Source organism: Mixophyes fleayi, chromosome 9 (genome assembly GCF_038048845.1).
Source record: "Mixophyes fleayi isolate aMixFle1 chromosome 9, aMixFle1.hap1, whole genome shotgun sequence".
Classification (NCBI taxonomy): Eukaryota; Metazoa; Chordata; class Amphibia; order Anura; family Limnodynastidae; genus Mixophyes; species Mixophyes fleayi.
In genome coordinates, this window is record NC_134410.1 from 15,454,792 (window position 1) to 15,475,499 (window position 20,708).

General features: G+C 38.7%; 1 protein-coding gene across 1 annotated transcript in view; it reads right to left on the minus strand.

Moving 5' to 3' along the window:
- The window catches only part of LOC142102050 (uncharacterized), a 42,861-nt gene that overhangs the window by 11,114 nt on the left and 11,039 nt on the right, over positions 1 to 20,708 (minus strand). The window contains exons 5-15 of the mRNA XM_075186583.1: positions 19,582 to 19,686; positions 19,140 to 19,192; positions 17,379 to 17,518; positions 15,221 to 15,267; positions 12,248 to 12,337; positions 9,628 to 9,741; positions 5,424 to 5,479; positions 4,870 to 5,006; positions 1,938 to 2,005; positions 1,657 to 1,752; positions 609 to 707 (exon numbers count right to left, since the gene is read on the minus strand). Coding sequence (XP_075042684.1) covers positions 609 to 707; positions 1,657 to 1,752; positions 1,938 to 2,005; positions 4,870 to 5,006; positions 5,424 to 5,479; positions 9,628 to 9,741; positions 12,248 to 12,337; positions 15,221 to 15,267; positions 17,379 to 17,518; positions 19,140 to 19,192; positions 19,582 to 19,686 — 1,005 coding nt within the window. The remainder of the gene's footprint in view (positions 1 to 608; positions 708 to 1,656; positions 1,753 to 1,937; positions 2,006 to 4,869; positions 5,007 to 5,423; positions 5,480 to 9,627; positions 9,742 to 12,247; positions 12,338 to 15,220; positions 15,268 to 17,378; positions 17,519 to 19,139; positions 19,193 to 19,581; positions 19,687 to 20,708) is intronic.

Consider the following 20,708-nt stretch of genomic DNA (forward strand, 5'->3'; position numbering starts at 1 on the left):
ACAAATACTGTTAGATTATCTTACCTTAGTTAAAACCTCTGCAATGAACGTCAAATAAAAATAGTACTAAGATAATTTACATACAAAAAAATGCTTAAAAATGTGTAATAATATGTACATTTTATTATTTTATGTAATTTATTTTATTCCTTTTTTTTTTGCTGTATTCACAATCTAAACTTAATTATGCAGAATATTTGTTTGTGTAGTTATTTTTTTTCTTAAAATAGTTCTAAATAGCTAAACATAATATAATTTATATAATAATAATAATAATATAAAATATTTCAAAATTATTTGCATTTTTGAAGAATGTGTCTTTTTTTGCTAAAGTCACTTTTACTCAAATTTTGGACTAATTTTTTTTTATTTTTTTTATTATTATTTATTAGCCCATGGACCAGTAGCCTCACATGTATGGGGTAGAGGCACAATGGGCCTGATTCATTAGTGTTCTTATCTGCCATCTTTTGCTTATCTTAAGCAAATCCACTTTGTGCATGCCCAGAAAAGGGAGATAAGAAGCAAAATCCACTGCGTAAGTGAATAATTTCCATTTTAGGTTGACTCTAGATTACCCGTAGCCAGGTCTTTATTTTCATACTTACATGCATGTTTCCATACAAAAATGTTGTTGTATTTTCGACAATTTGCATACTCTACAAATTTCCTAGTTTCATTTACAGAAACAGCCACATCCGAGCGACCTGTAGTGGAAGATTGGAACACTAAAAAGTAACTAAATCAGAACAAAAATTTAATTCCGAGCAATAGTTTCCCCTTTCACAGCATGTGTCTTTTTAGTGTAAAATAAACACAAATGTTTCGCTTTTTAAGAGGGGGAGGAGCAGGTATAGAGTATTGGGTCCTGGGCCCCTCCCTTGTAGTGGGAGGAGCCACCAACTTGGTGGGGTCATGCCCTGTCCAGCAGCTAAAGAAAAGGTCCCAAGAAGTTTCATATATATATATATATATATATATATATATATATATATATATATATATACATACACATGAAAAAACAGTCAGTATTTAACTTATGTGCAAAACAGAATACTAATTTGCACCCCATGCATTGTAACATGGTTTTGTCAAGGAGACAAAAATAAGAAGTTTCTTAAGTTAAGATCCTTAATGAATCAGGCCCAAGATCATATGATATACTAAAGGGGACATATTATAAAATCGATCAAATGTAAGTAGATACAACAGTAAGTTAAGTATCCCTACAAAGAGGAAACAGAGAGAGAGATGCAGGAAACAGGTAATTTAATACATACAATATAATTGATACAGCAATTGTATCAACCCTACGATGTTGAGGCTTTCCTCACTTCTCACCCCTGTGCTGAGCCTGTTTTGGAACTTTTGGGTAAATCACGTTTAATTTACTTATCTCTAAAAATTAATTAATTCACAAAATGTTCACCTCTTCTTATTCTAATGACTAAAATGTAGGTTTGGTTACAATTAAAGATAACTTTGCTGCAAGACACATTACGTAGGTGTTTTTGTTACATATTATTCTCCTGACTGGATGAGCACACAATAAAAAAGTAGCAAACAATCTGGTCGGCAAGAAATAGAGAACAACTATAACAATGTCTATTGCACTCTGGCGTACAATCAGTGTACAGGAAGTGGCTGGTTACATACAATTAAGATAGATGAGGCCAACGAGAAGCTCAGGAGAGAACATTATGCAATTGGAGCTCACTTTGTGGATGGAGGTTCTTTTGGTCCATGCAATATCTACAGAGAGAGATAAAGATTGTAAGGTCCATGTGGAGCTATAAACAGCCTAATTAAGCCTGGACTAATGAAACTGTTATCAATGCAAACATGCAAATAGCACAAATAACATAATTTATCATCTTCAGTCCACCGTAGAAACATTAATGTAATTCATACATATGCAGGGCGAATTCCAGAGTTACCTTTGTATATAATATATCCAGTATTTTCTTCCACCTCTATATGCTCCATTTCGTGAATTGTCCCATGGCTGAAAGCAAACATTTGCAGATTAAAAGTGTGCGTAATTGTTGGTTCATGTTTGAGTTGTCTAATTGTTTCTCCTTATTATCTGTCTGCGTCACTGGGTCACGTCGCAGGAGTAGAGACAGACACAGGACTCCCCTCTATCTGTGTTACCCTCCAGGATTGATGGAGAGGCTTATACACCCATCTGTATATGTCACCCTGCAGGATAGAGGGATGGACTCATAGCTCTCTTTTGTCTGTCTCATGGACTATTGTGCAGGATGATGGGACCGGCTCATATACCCATAAGTCTATGTCACCCTGCAGGGGGAGAGACAGACACATAACTCCCTCCTGTCTGTGTCACTGTTTCACCCTGCAGGATAGAGGGATGGACTTATAGCTCTCTTGTGTCTGTCTCATGGACTATTGTGCAGGATGATGGGACCGGCTCATACACCCATTATTCTAGGTCACCCTGCAGGATAGAGGGATGGACTCATAATGCTCTTCAGTCTGTGTCATGGGCTATTGCTCAGGATGATGGGACTGGCTCATACACCCATTATTCTAGGTCACCCTGCAGGGGCGGAGGCAGACACATAACTCCCTTCTGGCTGTGTCACTGTGTCACCCTTCAGACTAGAGGGACAGACTTATAGCCCTCTTCTAACTGTGTCATGGATTATTGTGCAGGATAACGGGACCAGCTCATAAACCCATCAGTCTAGGTCACACTGCACCCTGGCTGTGTCACTGTGTAACCCTGTAGAATAGTGGGATGGACTCATGGATCCCATCTGTCTATGTCACCCTGCAGGGAGACAGAAACACAACTCCATTAATATATACAATATATATATATATATATATATATATATATATATATATATATATATATAAAGCAATGTTGCTGATCTCAATGTTTAGAATTACTAAGCCACCATGGTAACTCTCACTTCTAAAGTTAGGTACAAAACAATTACAAAGACACCTTGTTGTGGCAGTGTTGTCCATGTATATGTTTGGGGACTGGTGCTGATTTAGCCCTTTGCTTTGAATATTTGCATCAAATGCATTTTTGTTTTACTGTTTGGCTAATGAGTGCATTAGGCATTTCTATGTTTAGTTTTTCACGCCCACAGGAGCACCGTGCTAAAAATGGATTTGAATAGTTTGCATGTTACTTTTCTATGACTAAGCTTCCATCTGTAATATTCACCAACCATGATTTGTCCCTCATAGGGCTGGGGTGAGGTTCAGAAATATGGTGGGAGTGGGGACTGCGTAATGGCTCATACAGAATATATGACAACCACGCAGAAAATAAATAGATATGGATGCAACTCACTTGATGTATTCAGCTTGGTTAGGGAACAGATGAGGAGCCACAAATAGTCAAATTAGTGTATGTGTATCATTAGTATTATTATTATTATTATTATTATTATTATTATTATTATTGTTGTAGATCTGTAAGCAAATCAGGACATACATAAAATAGGGACAAACAAGGTAGACAAAATAAACGCAGACATGAAAACAAAGGGTATGGAGGACCCTGCTTATTAGACAGCTTATATTCTAAGTGGAAGAGAGTACAGCTGAAACAAGAGGAGTGAGTGTGGCTTAGAGTGGAGAATGGGACAGTTGAATAGTATTGGGGATAAGGTAAGCTTTAAAAAGAGATGGGTTTTTCGAGAATGTCTAAAGACTTGAAGGCTGTGTGAAAGCCTGAATTTATGTGGTAGCGAATTCCATAAGTGGGGAGCAGCACAGGAGAAGTCTTGCAGGCGGGAGTGAGAGGTGGTTACCAGAGACAAGACAAAGCGCAGGTCAGAGGTAGATCTAAGAGGGCGGGAGGGATGTATGAAGGGATGGTGCTGTTGAGGGTTTTGTAGGTAAGGGTGAGTAATTTTAATTTGATTCTGGAGGATACAGAGAGCCAGTGTAGAGATTTGCAAGGTGGTGCAGCAGATGTGGAGCGGTGAGAGAGGAAGATCAGTCTTGCAGAAGCATTTGGGATGGATTGAAGTGTGGATATATGGGTGTCGGGAATGCCAGATAGCAGGAGGTTGCAATAGTCAAGATGGGAGATGATGAGAGAATGGATAAGAGTTTTGGTAGCATTTGGTAGCATGATTAGTAAGAAAAGGACGTATTCTGGCAATGTTTTTGAGGTGGAGTCGACAGGACTGGGAGAGTCTTGGGAGCCTGAGGTAATGTGTCTGCATTCTTTTCTATGTAAAAAAAACTGCATAAGGTCTGTGCGTTTGTTACACATAGGAATTATTGATTCCTATGTTTAGTTCAATGAGCATTGCCATTCACTGAGCACTGTGAGAAAGAAAGGGCCCACCATCAATCGTCTCATTTCTCACAAAATATGGTTTGTAATCAGTATACTTTTTAGCCCTGCTGTCCCACCAAATCTTCCCGCTTCCCAGTTATCATCATCATTTATTTATATAGCGCCACTAACTCTGTATATTCGCTGCAGCAGCCAATTAACCTACCAGTATGTTTTTTTGGAGTGTTGGAGGAAACCGGAGCACCCGGAGGAAACCCACGCAACCATGGGAGAACATGCAAACTCCACACAGATAAGGCCATGGTTGGGAATTGAACTCATGACCCCAGTGCTGTGATGCGGAAGTGCTAACCACTGAGCCACTAACCCCATACAGTTAATATACATAATCTGCGCGTGTACAGTGTCTTCCTGTGAAATTGAACAATATGTCTGCTAGCGAGCTGCAGCCATCTTGGGTAAGAGAACTGATCTGCAGATTAGCAAGGAAGGGGTCAGCCCCAGTTTTGGACAACAGAGGGGATTATGGAAATCTGGGCAACCACATTGAGGACAGAAAAAAGAGTTATACTCACTGTACAGTGGTTTGTGACACCTGCACGTTATCATCTGCAATATCAATTTGTGTTATGCCATGGGTGGGTAATATGTCAGGTAGAGACACTTCTGTACTTTTGTGGGCTGCAACTGCGAGGACCCAATTACCTATGGACTAAAATGAACAGCACACAATGAAAAGTCGTCCATAAAACAGATTGCGTCAGAAATAGACACTTCTACGTAAGACGTTTGTCATTGAAAAGATTATTTACATGCATGTTTACACTTGCATACATTATTGTAGAATAGAAATAAAGCATGTATTAGGAATAAACTACTTGCTGCACTATCAACATGGATGAAGATGGTGTGGAACAAATATCAAACGGAAGAGAGAAAAGAAGAACGGGCTTTAAAAGAGTATATGGATGGAAAAGAGCTTGAAATGAAAGCTCAACGACACACGTTTGATATTAACAATCAAATGTGAATTTTTATTTCAACATCTTTTTCAGCCAGTATCACTTCCACCATTTCCACCCTTCTCTACATGGGAACACAGATCACAAGGACACACTCTTATACATACTTCTCGGAAATTAATGGGGACTTTCTGCTCCAGCTTGTCAGCACAAGTGTCACCTTCTGAAACACAGTAATTCAAGACTTAATGGCACAATCCTTTGAAAATAACTATCCTTTTCCAAAAAAGGGAACACTCCGGCACTAATAAGGTAAGGACTAAACAGTACCATATAATAACTAGAAATCCTGATAAAGAAAAAAAATAACATCACCGATTGAATGAACAATTCAACAACACTGCAGCTAATTATCAGGGCCTGTTAACAGCCAAACATGAACATACTAAGAACAGCGCTGTGGATTGCAAAGTATCCAAATAAAAAGTAGGTATAGAGGATTCCAAAATATCTAAATGAAAAAGATAGGTCTCTAAATTATAAACACATTTAATCAGTAATTAAATAGATACAATAAACATACAAAATTCTTATTAAAATAAAAATAAAGCACAGTAAAAAAACAATAAAAACAATCCACATAAAGACTAATAATATAATATATTGTGACATGTAAAAAGACTCCAGACTAACTTCCAGCACTGTAGATCAAACAAGATCAAAACCACAGTCCAAAATGAACCTGACTACAGAAGCAGTCTCCCGAGGAATCCAAATGTAGCACGAATTAGGAAGAATGTTGTCCCCACTTGAGATGTGTGGGTGCTTAATATTAGATCCCACTAGAGTGGTAATAGAGACAGAGAAACAGATCACTAAGGTCCGAAAATTCTGATGCTGGATATCAACTAAGGTCAGGAACTCCTTTCTGAGTATAAGGCAGATAGCTGGTGTTTGCTCAACAAGCACAAATCTGAAGGTCTGAATAAAGAGAACGCAGGGAGACCTACTAGTGGAGACCGCACACAAGGCAGCAGTCCAGGTGAGGACTTGTTTTCTGGTCATGTGTTCTCCTTGGGAACAGTTTGCCTTTGTGAACTATGACCACTCTGGACTGTGCTCTGATAATTGTGCCATGTTGGTTGGTGAGTCTCACGATTTTGATACCTATGTTTCCATTTGTGTATTGATTTTATAACAAACAGAGGAAGGCTTCTTTGCCATTGTCACTGCACTTTGAAACTGCACAAACATTTGTACTTCCTGGTTTTATGTTGGAACCCTTTTAGCGAATGCGATGACAAAGTCTTGTTAAGTCCAGGATAACTTGTTTTGTCTGTTTTACTTTGGTTACAGGGCCCAGACAGAAAGCATATATATTGTGACTAGCATTAGTGCTTTTTGTATCAACTGAAACTGCATATAAACAAGCTTCCCTGGGCCATTGTTCTCTGCCTTCCTGAATGCAAAACTACATGGACCTGGGCCCAGGTGAAGCGCTAGTGAAACTGTAATGTATTCGGATTTTATACTTTCCTGTTTATTATAACATCTTTTATACGTCATAATGGCTCGCTGTAAATCCAGCTATATTTTGCAGTTAAATCTCTTTTGTGTGTTGGAACCACAATAATCGCATTGGACAATGTTTATTGGTAGCGAAAAATTGAAAATAAAGCCTTGCATCCACAAACAATGGCGAACTCCCTAGGTTGAAGCTCTAAGACCACCGATTTGAATTTGTATTTGGTTCCTATCGTCGACACATTTTCAGCGGAAGGGTGAGTGCAGACTGTTGCTTAAATACTGCAAAGTCAATCTGACTTGCCTTCCTCAATTACCAATCCCCAGTTCAGTCGTACACAATGGGGAGCAAACACTGTCTCTTCTTATGGGGCATATAACACCCTTTTTTGCAGTGCCGAGGACCAGGTGGCCCCCATCTCAACAAGCAGTTTGAGATCTCCTACCATCATTCAGTCAATACAAAGAGTCGTATTATTACTATACATGCTGGTCCAACTGAAGAAGAACAGCCATAAAATTATGCATTACAGCTGGCAGATATTACAGTGTTACTTTTAGTATAAACGGAGAGAAGTCATTATATATAATTAAACAGCTATCTATACGGATCTCTGCTGACACCTTGTGGTTATAATACACTGTGTTACTTCTACGTGCCCAGGCTTTAAAACAACGTAACGTAAGAATACTCATGAACTACTCCACAATGCCACTAGTACCGTTGTTTTTGCAATGTTTTGCAAATTAGATATTTGATCAGTCTACGTTGGTGTTATTATGTATATAGATTCTATTCTTAATTGACATTCTGTAACTGTGATTAACGCCTTTTTCTGTACAATATTGCATTTATAATTGTTTTAACACATTGTGTACATTTATGTCCTGTTAGCAGGTCAGAACAGACTAAGATGGGTAAAAATTAATCTGGTACTTGAAAATTGAACCCCCCTCTGTCACCTCCACAACACGATAATTCAGAGTGCGGCAGTAACCTTTCTTTATTACAAGAAAATTCTGTTCCAGGTACAGAAACAGAAAAGGATATATTGAATATCTTACTGATTGTTGATAAAAAAAATTTGAGGCACATCATTCCTTGACTCTGCCTTAATAAAAATGTTAACACGGTTAGAACTGCGTATTAGTGACGCTGAAAACAATATTTACAAAACAGGTCTGAAAACCCAATAAAACAAATACAGCTCAATGAAAAGTTAGATGACCTTGAGGATTGAAACAGAAGAAACAGTCTCCAGTTTATAGGAAAACCAGTGCAAATCAGAGGTCAAGGGTTGTTTTCCTTCTTGAATCAGATCTTAATACTAGGCTTGAATTTAAGACGAGAGGGATACCCCTCAAATAGAAAGAGCCCATCGCTTGGGGCCAGAAAAGGGAGAGGAATGCCACCAGACTGTGCCCAAATATAGTCCGATTTCTTGATTTTAGAGTCAAAGAAAGGATTATAGCTGACATCAGGAGCCTGAAACAGCTGACCATCGATGATAACCGAATCGTGATGTCTCAGGACTATTCGGTCATGCTCATACAAACGCGTAGATAGTTTATGCCACTTGTAAGTATTTGACAGATGACAACAGCCGTCTTACACTACTATACCCAACACAACTGGGAATCAATGGAAATAGTAGAGCGTCCATTGTTGAAGATCCTACTGATGCCAGATGCCATCTCCAAAATGTCACCTCCACCAAGTTCCCCTGCTGCAAGCTTCAGGTCACCATCACCACTACCACCTCTATAAGATACATCATCATGAAGAATAATATTTGGGTTTGATCATATAGAGAAAAAATGTCTTTATTATCAATGCACTAAACTTCTTGTTAATTGAAACCTCTCTTTCTTGTTTATAAGAAATATACTTTAATATTTGTGTTTAGTGATCTCAGGTACTTACCCCCGAAGTCACCCTTTACTTGTTGAGAAAATGTTAAAGAAAAGCGCGTAAGCAAAAAGTTTACGAATACTGTTCATGCAGCGCACCTGTTATTCTTTCATGGCTGTTTATTACTTTGAGTCACAGTTTTGGAGACGTGTGGGAATAACCCTGAAGCTCATCTTAGAACTGTCATCATTTGCTAGAAAAGCGCACTTAATAAATAGCTGCGGCTGCTAATAATGAACATTCTGCACACTTAATGCTATGTGTTAGTTTCTTAGTATAACGTTTGCATTCAAGTTTATTTTATATTATAAACTTTATTGTTAACGTTTATTTATACAGTGCCAGTATTCTCCGCAGTGCTTTACAAATATATATATTTTATCGGACAATTCCTAATTAATTTTTTTTGGCAGCTTATTAAAGTAGATATATTTTTAATTTAAATAGATTATGTAAAGAAATATAATATGCATTTGTAAAAATATCAGAGGCTTGGAATTTCCCATTATAATTTGGCTAATGGGTGCAATATTCATTTTTGCCTATACTACTTTTATAATACTTTGCTACTATTTTACCCATTTTATTTTCTCCAACAAGTAATTAGAGATATTTGTGAAACCACTTTGAGAAATAATTGTCTCACAATTATGGCACTCAGCAGAGAACTAGACCTAAATTGCGGGGTGCACAGTAAATTGCAATTTCCTCCTCTCCCACTAGGTGTCACAAGATCGAGGCATGGTGTATTCTGAAAAAGGGGTGGAGCTTATTGGTGGAACATTTGCATAACATAAGTAGCATTTGCAACAACTCCTCCTCCCCCATACTAATGCACTTATATCAATGTAAAACATTTCTGCCCATTCATTTTCAGCTGCTATTAAATTTTTATTGTAATTAGTGCTGCTAATGAACAATGCAGTTTCACTCACCATGATCAGCTATCCTTATGCTGCCAGGTATGAAGTAATTATATTTTGTTTCAAAGCAGACGGCCTGTTCCTTAAATTTGTCAACTACAGATTGTGTTACTTTTCCTGTTCTAGCTGCAAGACAGAAAGGAATAATCAAAATATGGTCATAAATTATATTGACACAGTGGGAGTTTATTGATTATTATAAATGGCAATAAAAATAAGTCTACCTTAAATATATATTCACATAACAAATCCCTGCAATATTCTACAGAAATAAATACTTTATCGGTTGCAAATGTCCTCTAGTTACAGCACAGGTACATTATTTCTGATTACTGACCTGGTAGGGGTGGGGAGTTAGGGTAGGGTCGGGACAAAGGTCTCGTTCAGACTCTCCAATCCCTAAGTGACCCTCTGACCTTAACTCTGATGCCTTTATTTCAAAAAGTTTTTTATTGTTTTATTTAAATAACTGCTAAAGTATCCCAGTGGCTGTCACAGGCAGATCACATGATCGCAGGGGGAATGAATCCTCCACCCCTGCGATCGCATCCTGGTGCCTGGCTGTCACGGTGACAGCCAGGCTGAAGACAGAGTAGCGGAGACCAGCGGGCCCCAGATAAGTCTGTGTTGCTGTTGGGGGGGGGGAGCCCGGGGGACACGGGGGCCCGTATGTGGGTCAGATTGATAGTTAGGGTAGGGCATGTCCTAGATCAACTTAAAATTTCAGTGTAAATATAAAGCTATCAAGTATTTGTGTGCTAGATTAAAAAATCAGCCAGTATTTAACTTATGAGCAAAATAATAAACTAATTTACACCCCTTGCATTGTAACATGGTGTGTCCCAGAAAGCATTTACTCCTTTTTTGTATCTTACTTTCCTTAATGACTCAGGCCCTAAGTATCATGCCAAGCCCTTTTATACAGGGTACATAATGTCTATAGTAGAATATGAGATATGGTAATAATGTCTAAAAAATGATACATTGTGTAATAACCCTTCCTTCCCAATGTGTATCTCTTGGTGTTTGGATTTGCTCCTATCCATTCCTAACCTTCACAGTATGACATGGTCTCTTCCTCTGTCTGTCAGGTTAGTGTTGCCTTTGTCCTTGTGCAGAGCTGAGCTTTGCTAGTTTTGAAACAACGGTTGTACGCTTGTGCCTCTGGCGTCAGCTTTTCTAACCTGTGCCCCTGATCTGCGTGTTGCTAAATGATAAGATATCCCAGCGCTGAGTCCATTGTATCAGTTGCTGTGGCAGTGACTATAGGGTTCTCCAATACACCTCACAATATAAAGGTCCACCGGAATTTCCAACAGCTCGGAACACCACACTCTCTTGGAGAGGATGAAACACAAAACACAAACTAATATGTAGGTAAATGTTTGTGGTCTTTTCAGTATATTTAATTGTTCTCCCTCCCAGCTATGGTTCTACTTTGCTTGTTTTAGCATTCACAGTGTATATTCAAAAAATTAACACTTTCCCTTAACTGTCTCACACGTACAAATGGACAAGTGTATCCTTCTTCAATTGCTAGAATAGCTCTGGTATAAGAATTATTAGGCCTTTGTAGCATACCTCCAAATAGGTCCAACTTTTACAAGGTGTATGGCTTATTGGTAATGGTGATGGACTTATGGGAAGGTGACAATGGTGATTCACACTACTGGTAGTGTCACCTTCTTTCCCAAAACCACACCGTATACACATCAAGTACCCCTGTCTACAGACTGAGGTTTTGCCAAAGGGTTTAATCGACAATAATGAGTGACTTATCATCATCATCATCAACATTTATTTATACAGTGCCAGCAAATTCCGTAGCGCTTTACAATTGGGAACAAGCATTAATAAGACAATACTGGGTAATACATACTTATGATTGAAAAGCGTATTAGATTCTTTGCAACACTGTGTTGTCACATAAAAGTGTGAAATCTACTTGTTGCATGTTTTTTGCAACCATGCAGCCTGCTTTTCAGACCAAAATTCATAATCCACAAATTCCTGTATGTCCCCATCAAATCGAGGTATTTATACAACAATAGATTGTGGTGTCACACAATAGAATTTGCACCAAACTTATGTACTAAGTGACATTTATCAAGTGGTGTTAGATACAAAGTATTATTCATTTTCTGCTAATACTTCTGCTGGATAAGATGAATGGGAGTTAACATAATTTTCAACTGGTAATTTATATTAGCTTTGTGTCTCAGCTTTATCATATTTTGGACAGTGTGAGGTAGAGAGTTGGTGCCCAAGTTAATTGTATGTTTCTTGCAATATTTAAAAGACCTTTAAATACAATTTTTATTTTAATAATATCCAGCTGTCCCTGATTGAAAAGTATCTGTTCAGGTTTAAATGATGAAATTAAAATATTCAGCAACTAATAATTCCACAGAGTGACTAAAATGATGTGATTTATTTTTAATAACCAAAGTTTCCATATATACTTTTTTAGTAGTAAGCGACCACTCTTATCTCTTCTTTTTATATTTGGAGGACAGTTTTGACTTCCCTTGAACCTATCATCATGGCAGTAACTGAACTCTTATGAACAGCGAGAATATGGAGTTTCCAAGTTTTGGGCTTAGTTCCACTCGAAGCCTAAACATATACTCACATGCCAAATATAATGTCCTTTCTACCGCATTTTCTATTCCCAAAAGTAACAAATCATTCTCAGTCTTGAATGTGAAGGCTCTCAGACAATCTAGGAAGAAAATAATTAAAACGCTAGTTACCAATGTTCATTAAAATAAGAAAAGAAACACCCAAAAACCAAACACATTTGCCAAAGCCGACACTTAATTTGTCTGGACAATGTTTTACAAGTGAAATGTAAACAAATATACATATATATATATATATAAAACAGCCTTGCTGTTATAAAATAACTATAGATAAAACAAATAAAAGTAGCGTGCCCTTTGGTTCCCCATTACCATTTGGGTTAGCTTTAACTTACAAGATCACATCATCATCATCAGTTATTTATATAGCGCCACTAATTCCGCAGCGCTGTACAGAGAACTCACTCACATCAGTCCCTGCCCCATTGGGGCTTACAGTCTAAATTCCTTAACATACACACACAGAGACAGAGAGACTAGGGTCAAATTTGATAGCAGCCAACTAACCTACCAGTATGTTTTTGGAGTGTGGGAGGAAACCGGTGCATCCGGAGGAAACCCACGCAAACACAGGGAGAACATACAAACTCCACACAGATAAGGCCATGGTCGGGAATCGAACTCATGACCCCAGTGCTGTAAGGCAGAAGTGCTAACCACTGAACCACCATGCTGCCCAATATCCTGCAGTGAAGGTACACTCTGACACAGAGGCGGAATTAGCGAGCTGTGAGCCCCGGTGCAGGGTAGCAGGGAGGAGGGAACAGGGACCCACAGCTCACTAGTTCCCTGTGCAGCAGGCCCCATTATCCCCATGGATGCTGGTGCACCCCACCTGCTGCTCCAATAGTAGTTCCGCCACTGCACTGACACCTATATATGTTGGTCCGCATCAAGGCAACCATAATCCGCACTTCCAGCAAAGTGTAAATTTCAGTCAGTGTTCAAATGAATTCTAACACAGTACCCAAGGCATGGCTTACCTTACTATGCGGCTCAATTTTTTTTAGTCCCCGAGTGCTATTGCAGATCATGAGGAGAGCTTCAAATATATTATCTATGTCCTCTTTGAAAAGGGTTCCAACCTCTCTTTCCCACGGAGAGAGAAAGCCATATCAATTGTTAGGTACATAGCATGTATTGGACACTTTGTATGGCTGATAGCTTTGCAAGGATTTCAGCCAATAACTAATCAAACAATGTTAAATATTTGAACTGCATATGTTCAGTCTATGATTTTTCCTGAAAAAGTCAGTCTGTGAGTGTATTTATTTCCACTGAGGACCAGAAATGTACATATGGCACTGTAAGTGTTAGGGGACAGCGCAGTACACTTCCAGCTTCTGGGCCAGGCCTTCAAGATCATCAATAAGGGAACTGACAGCCAAGTAGAGAACCCACTCACACCAATCACTCCAAGGAACCACCTCCAAGGACATTGCACGGTTACTGAAGGGCACCAAGTGCCCAGTGATAAACTACCAAACATGTCATGGAGAACCAACTAGCCAGTGAGAGAGTCCATACATGTGTTAGGAAAGAACCATCCACAGATCGAAATTAAAGTTTCATGACCCAATGCCGACCACCAAATTATCTTCAGAATCATCCCACAGAGGGTTTTAAGCAAAAAAGTACGTAGGTAATTGTCTATGTTAATCAAATCAGTTTCACAGTAAGTACAAGGTAGTGGAGAGCAATGTCTTAGCAGATTAATAAAAAAAGTAATAAAGTGAGTATTTTCATCAATATACCTCGACAACTTAAGGGACAGTATAACTCCAAGTATTACAATTTGAACAAGCATTTTGAGGATGAGCATTGAGGCCACATCAAGCAGTATAACATCGGATTCCCCTGAGTTGACACATAACCCAGAGAACTCATAAATTCAAATATAATAGCCAAGGACTCCTTTGGGCCCCCAAGCTACAGGTGTCAGCATACAGCAATATGAAATTTTCCAGATGATCCACCTTAAAGCTGACCAAACCGAGATGAGGAGCTAACCAGAATCATCAAGTGTTTGATGCCAAGAAAGAGAGATGTTGGACACCCCTGCCTGGTGTCCCAGGATAGTGAGAAAAGGGGATTGTATATTTGTGTGAACTCTGACAGGGGGACCTACATGTATGGGTTTGGCAGCTAGTCCTTCTTCATTCTCTCTGATGCTGGTTTTCCCTTGTATTACATAGAGATGGTTGGGCTCGGTTTTCCGAAATCCGAGCCCACCCGAACATCGCAGATCCGAGTACTGAGACGAGACGGCTCTGTACTTTCCCGCTTCCTCGAATCTGAATTGAGGCAAAACATCATTGTTGCGTCTTCGGATCTTGCGTGTTTTCGATTCCATAAGTACCTCCCTCCCCAGCAGATCCAGCGCCTTTGCTCACACAGAAACAGGGGTAGCAGTGTTCTTGTCACTCTCCAGTCTCCAGTGCCATTGCTCACACAGAAACAGGGGTAGCAGTGTTCTTGTCACTCTCCAGTCTCCAGTGCCATTGCTCACACAGAAATAGGAGGGGTAGCAGGGTTCTTGCCACTTGTCAAAAATTGATTGGAAATGACTGTAAATTAATGTTATTGAGGTTAAAAATAATGTAGGACCAAACAAAGAGCGACATTTTTTGATTTTAACATTTTTTCAGCATTTTTTTTTTTTTTTAAAATGCAGATCAAAAACCAAAACTAAAATCAAAACACGTGAGGGCGGTTTTACCAAAACCAAAACACGAAGTTAATACAGATCCAAAACCAAAACATGGGGGTCATTGAACATCCCTAGTTTTACCCCATTGATTTTTCACAATCGATGTTTAAAAATTCCGTCAATGCTGAACAATTTCAATTGTTACACTGAAAAGACTTTTGACATTTCTTAAATAGGCTGCATTTCACTTAGCTGAATATACTCTGGCCTGCTCAGCCTATTTGCTACTACCATAAAAGTCATTTTACTGTACCTGGACAAGGTCTGTACTTCAGCTCTCGTAGGATGGTATCAGTTGGCCTAAATGAAAACAAGGGAGAGGAACAGTATTAGAGCTGAGCAGAGTTGCAGTGAAATTTCATATAAATCAAGTGTCCCGGTGGAACAGACTGTTTTCTAGAGCTACAAAGTTCTGCCAATATAGTCTTTGAAGTTTTCTTTTGCTTTGGAATTCTGGGGACCAGGATTCTGCACTGAGATTATATAATCTGCATAAATAGAACGAGGTTAAGAGTATTAATTTATTCTCTTCTCTATGGTGTGATTTGGGCCAAATAAGGGAGAAGGCCGAGCCAGACAGAGCTTTCAGTTATACTGCTATAAGAACAAAAATAACAGTTAAACAAAAGATTTTTTTTTAATAAAAAAGCTTCTATACATAAAAAAAAATGTATAGCAGTGGATATAATAATAAATTATTGTATATTACAGTACATTTTTCCCCTACCCTATAAAAAATGGGTCTCTAATTATTATAAACAAATGAGTACAGAAAAAAATTAATTAGTGAATCAATTAATAAATATTTTTTTGTTAATGTCATTTCCTCGATATTTGACAAATAACACCCCCCAAATGCATGAGCAATGCTTTGCAGATAATAGCCAACAATACTTTGAGATTTAGCTGGTGATACTGGGGTTATTGTCAGTTGTAACTCCCTTACTATATAGGACGAAGCGAAAAACACGGGTAAATGTATTTAGCATTGGTTTCTGCAAGTTGCCGGATATCGGAAACTTTCCAGGGGAAATTTAAAGCAGCAAAGGCAAAACTTTAAATTTCCCCTTCAAAGTTGCCGATATCCGGCGACTTGCAGAAACTGATGCTTAATACATTTACCCCCTGGAGTAGTACATTTTCCACCACAGTGGTCCCAGTATAATTGATCAGGTTCCTAAGACCCCTGCCAATTAGACCAACAGTGTATAAAAAAGGATATAAATAAGTCCATAAAACAAACATATTTCAAAGTCTACTTGAATAAAACACGCCCCAGATCCTCTTTAATTAAAATACAATCTTGATCCGTTATTGTTATTCAATGGGAAATTCTTCTGTGTTTGTAATTTAGTGGGAAATATTTCTGATTTGTAATCACCAGCGAAACTGCTTGCTACAAGCGCCCACTGCAGTATGACTGTAATCTGCCAAGAGTCCAATTAGCTATTCAGCAAATCACAAGCTTCTTCCAATGCTGGCTGCTTGTGATTGGCTAGCGGCTAAGGGTGTCAGATATTCAGTGCTTAATGTGAGTAGTTGCACTGGCTTTATAATTTTTTCCCATTTAATTCCAAAGACAATTCCCTTTGGGCTTGCATCAGAGTGAATCGGCCACTAATAGTGCAAAAGTTGAACTAGAAAACTTTCCAGTTTGCAGTGGATTCTCAATGCCAGCCTTCAGGACCACGTGTTTTACTGTTTTTTTCTCATGTTTCCAGAGTGAACAGGTTAGAGGGAACAAAGCCTATTAGTGAAGCCATTTAGAAGCAGTAAACTTCTCTCGTCTGGGGATAAGCAAAATTTGCAAAACTGTGCATGTTTTGCTGACACAATTTGGGCTTATGTTTTCACACTCCTACCCCAATAATGCCACACCACACAGCATTGACCATCATCCTTGCTCCATTCATAGACTAAAATATTCGGTAAAATGCAAATCCATATGCTAAACTGTGCAGATACACACTTTGTCAAAGCACTGTCAATTTAAAATTTGTGGTGCAACAGAGCATTTTGGAGAGGTAGAAAGCTCTGGCAATACCATCTACCCTTCCTGTTTTTGCTCTGCCATTCAGCGAATGCCAACCTCCCCTTTATTTGCTAATTCACATTTCCAGAATTTATAGTGTATGGATTGAATGGTCAATTCATTCTGTCATGTGGTGTGGTTGGGTTGTGGAATTTTGCCGACAGAACGCGTTAGAAAGTGAATATTTCGCAGGACAGTTTTGAAGATTTTCCCTCATCTTCAACCATGTTCCTAGACAAACTTCTTGGATAATATTAAATCTTATCGCTTGACAAGACAATATGACCACAACTATGATATATATATATATATATATATATATATATATGTGGGAACAATATGATCACTGTGAAAGCAGATAGAAATAAAAAGATCTCACGCTGTGATGATTTCCTGTATAATATACTCGGTTTGATTCTTTCTGATCTCTAGTCTTGCTGTATAGAGGATTTTAACATCATAACGGTGGTCAGTGGTACTGGAAGATTTAGCCACAAGATGCCAAGAGGTAAATATATCCTATAGCAGAGACGGGAGAGAAGAGCATGTGACAAAGGAAAGTCTTTCGTGGCCAACTTCCCCGTTGTAGTTACTCGCAAGTTTAGAAAATGGTATGAAAGTTTACACACTGTGCTTCATGTGTTACCTCCAAATGTCTGCATAGCATATACACATAAATGAAAAATGTTCCATCTTAAGGCTCATTTATGAGTCTCAACAATAAAAGATCCCCCAATGCCATTAAATTTTGCACAAATATGGGGAGGGGTGGGTTTTTAAACTGACGTGATCATTATATTAGGGGGTATAATATATATATATAGAAATAGTATAAGTGGTAGAAGAAGTGTTATCAATATCAATGTCTCCCATTGTGCCATTTTTCATGGCAAAAATAATATTTACGGTCCCCATCCCTCAGGCTTTTACCTAAAACTACAGGGTATAAACATTGCATGTAATGTATACTTAAGCTGGGTACACACTACACAGTTTTCATCCAATAATCGGCTAAATCAGCCGACATACGACCGCTCGTTCAAAAGTCGGGTCAGTGTGTGTAGTGACACGATGGTCGAAAAGTCTGCCCAAATGGACGATTGTCGCCTCATTTGGTTGGTCGTACCGTTTAATATTTTCGTTCCAATCTCGTTTCCGTTGTGTAGTGTGTATAAACTTCTGACCGATCCACAACAGTGAGTACGAAATAACAGTCATTGCTCACGACAACATGGCTGTAAAAAGTCGCTAAAGGGACGTCCGCTCTTCTCTTTATCGTCCTAAACAAGGCTAGTGTGTATGCAGTCCATGGACTGAGCGATCGGACCATCCATCGCATGTAAAATCGCTCGGCATAAAAAGTTGGTTGAAATTTCTGTAGTGTGTACCCAGCTTTACATGGCCATTATATTGTTCTAAACAAAGGGCAAGAAGTAAGATAATCAGTGATACACAGAGATACTAAACAAACAGATTAAGAGCCTGAGTCATTAAGGAGAGTAAGGTGAAAAAAGGAGTAAATTTGATCCTGGACAAAACCATGTAACAATGCAAGGGGTGCAAATTAGTTTGCTATTTTACACCTAAAGTAAATGCTGACGTTTTTGTCATGTAGTACACAAACACTTGATAACTCTGGGCTTGATTCATTAAGGAAAGTTAAGTAAAAAATTGAGTAAGTAGTCTCCTGGACAAAACCATGTTACAATGCAAGGGGTGCAAATTAGTTTTCTATTTTGCACATAAGTTAAATACTGACTGTTTTTTCATGTAGCACACAAATATCAACTTTAAATTTCAGTGTTCAAATAAACTATCAAGTATTTGTGTGCTACATGAAAAAACAGACAGTATTTAACTAATGTGCAAAATAGAAAACTAATTTGCACCCCTTGCATTGTAACATGGTTTTGTCCAGGAGAAAACTTACTCAATTTTTTACTTAACTTTAACATGAATCAGGCCCTTTATTTTTACACTGAAATTTAAAGTTGATCTAGGACATGCCCTAACTCAACTATAAAGCTGTCCCCACATTTTAAATTTACCTCCCCCTCCAATGCAACATGGGTTTGCCGAGGTGCAAAGTTTCTGCATTTTTTTTTGCTTTACTCTCCTTAATGACCAAAGAGACACTAACCTGAACTTGATGCAGAGGTTTAGGTTCTTCGAATAGTCCGTGACATCTCTGTGCTAAATATAAGAAAAACATGTATTAACTGTGACCTACTTAACAGTGTCTACAATAACTCCTGGCCTTAGAGCACTATCTACACTGTGTACAGTATACTTGTAAAGTTACACAATGAGAACAGCGTAAAAAAGGAGTTTGCCTTTGGGGAAAGGAGAAGAAATTAGTAGTAGACATTCTTGTTTTCTACAAAACAGTCCAGGTTTCCCTTAGATTGAGGACATGATCTCGGCACATTTAGTGGAAAAAAAAAAGGCTCCCAAGTATTGGTGAGTATGGTCAACAGTTTTTCGCTAGTCTATCTTACCTGACCTTAACACAATGTATCGCTGATTTATCTGCCCTTCATACATCCCAACTACTGATTATGTCAAAGAAACCGGTTACATACCATAATTGATAGCGACGGGAAACTCTTTGAAATGCTTCAAATTGTTGCATTTGGTCCATTGTTTAAAATACCCCAGTTCGGATTCAGGAATTGAAATTGATCTGACTAGGAAGAGAAAGGAGGTGAAGTAAGTTGAAGTTTCAACATTTAAAATTTGCACATAGGCTACAATCATTCAGTAGTAAAAACCCATTTCCTAAACTGGCTGATCATCTCTGATCTACAAAGCTAATTGTTAAGATGCTGTTCAATAGCAAATTTAAAAGAAGGATGCATGAAGTTTATATGAACTGTATGGAGCTCCAACCTTTCTGTCCCAAATTGATATTAAGAATATTTGAAAAAATGCTTAATAACTTTTCCGCAACCTTCTAGGGGGGAAATAAATATAAAATAATAATAAAAAGCAACGAACAAATAAAACCTAGCCTATCCACTTGTGAGCTGGTGTTTTTATTAAGACAATGTAGTAATTAAGTTTGGAAAGTCTGAGATCTTATCTCCCTTTCCATGTTCAATACAATAGCAGACTGCAAGAACTACTGGTTTTTTTTTAACATGTTTGCAACAATACTGCAGCTTTCTGCTAAAGGGTTACTTTTATGCTGGCTACCAACTGTCCTTGAAAAAGAAGACAGTGGCAATGCATATTAAGCTTCATTGCCTGCTTCTGTAGGAGCCATGATAGGGCATACTTGCCAACTCTCCCGGAATGTCCGGGAGACTCCCGCATTTTGCGAGAGTCTCCCGGACTCCCGGGCGAGTGTGGCAATCTCCCGAATTCTGCCCACTTCACTAGGAAGTGCCCCACTTCCTAGTGAAGTGGGCAGAATTAGATCCCAAACGCCGCGATTCACCGGGAATCGCGGCGTTTAGCCCAGCCCCCCTGCTGTCAAATGACGCGATTTGCGTCATTACGTTGCGGGGTCAAAATGACGTGATTTCGGCGCCCCGCCCCCCGCACGCCCACCTGCTACAGAGAGTCTACCGGACAACAACTTAAAAAAGTTGGTAAGTATGTGATAGGGTAGATCAAGGCACCCCTATTCCTCTGCTCCTTCTTATTTTCTGTAGTGTCATGCACCGTCCCCGCTCACCTGCTCCCTTGCATAGAGGCACGCCTTTTT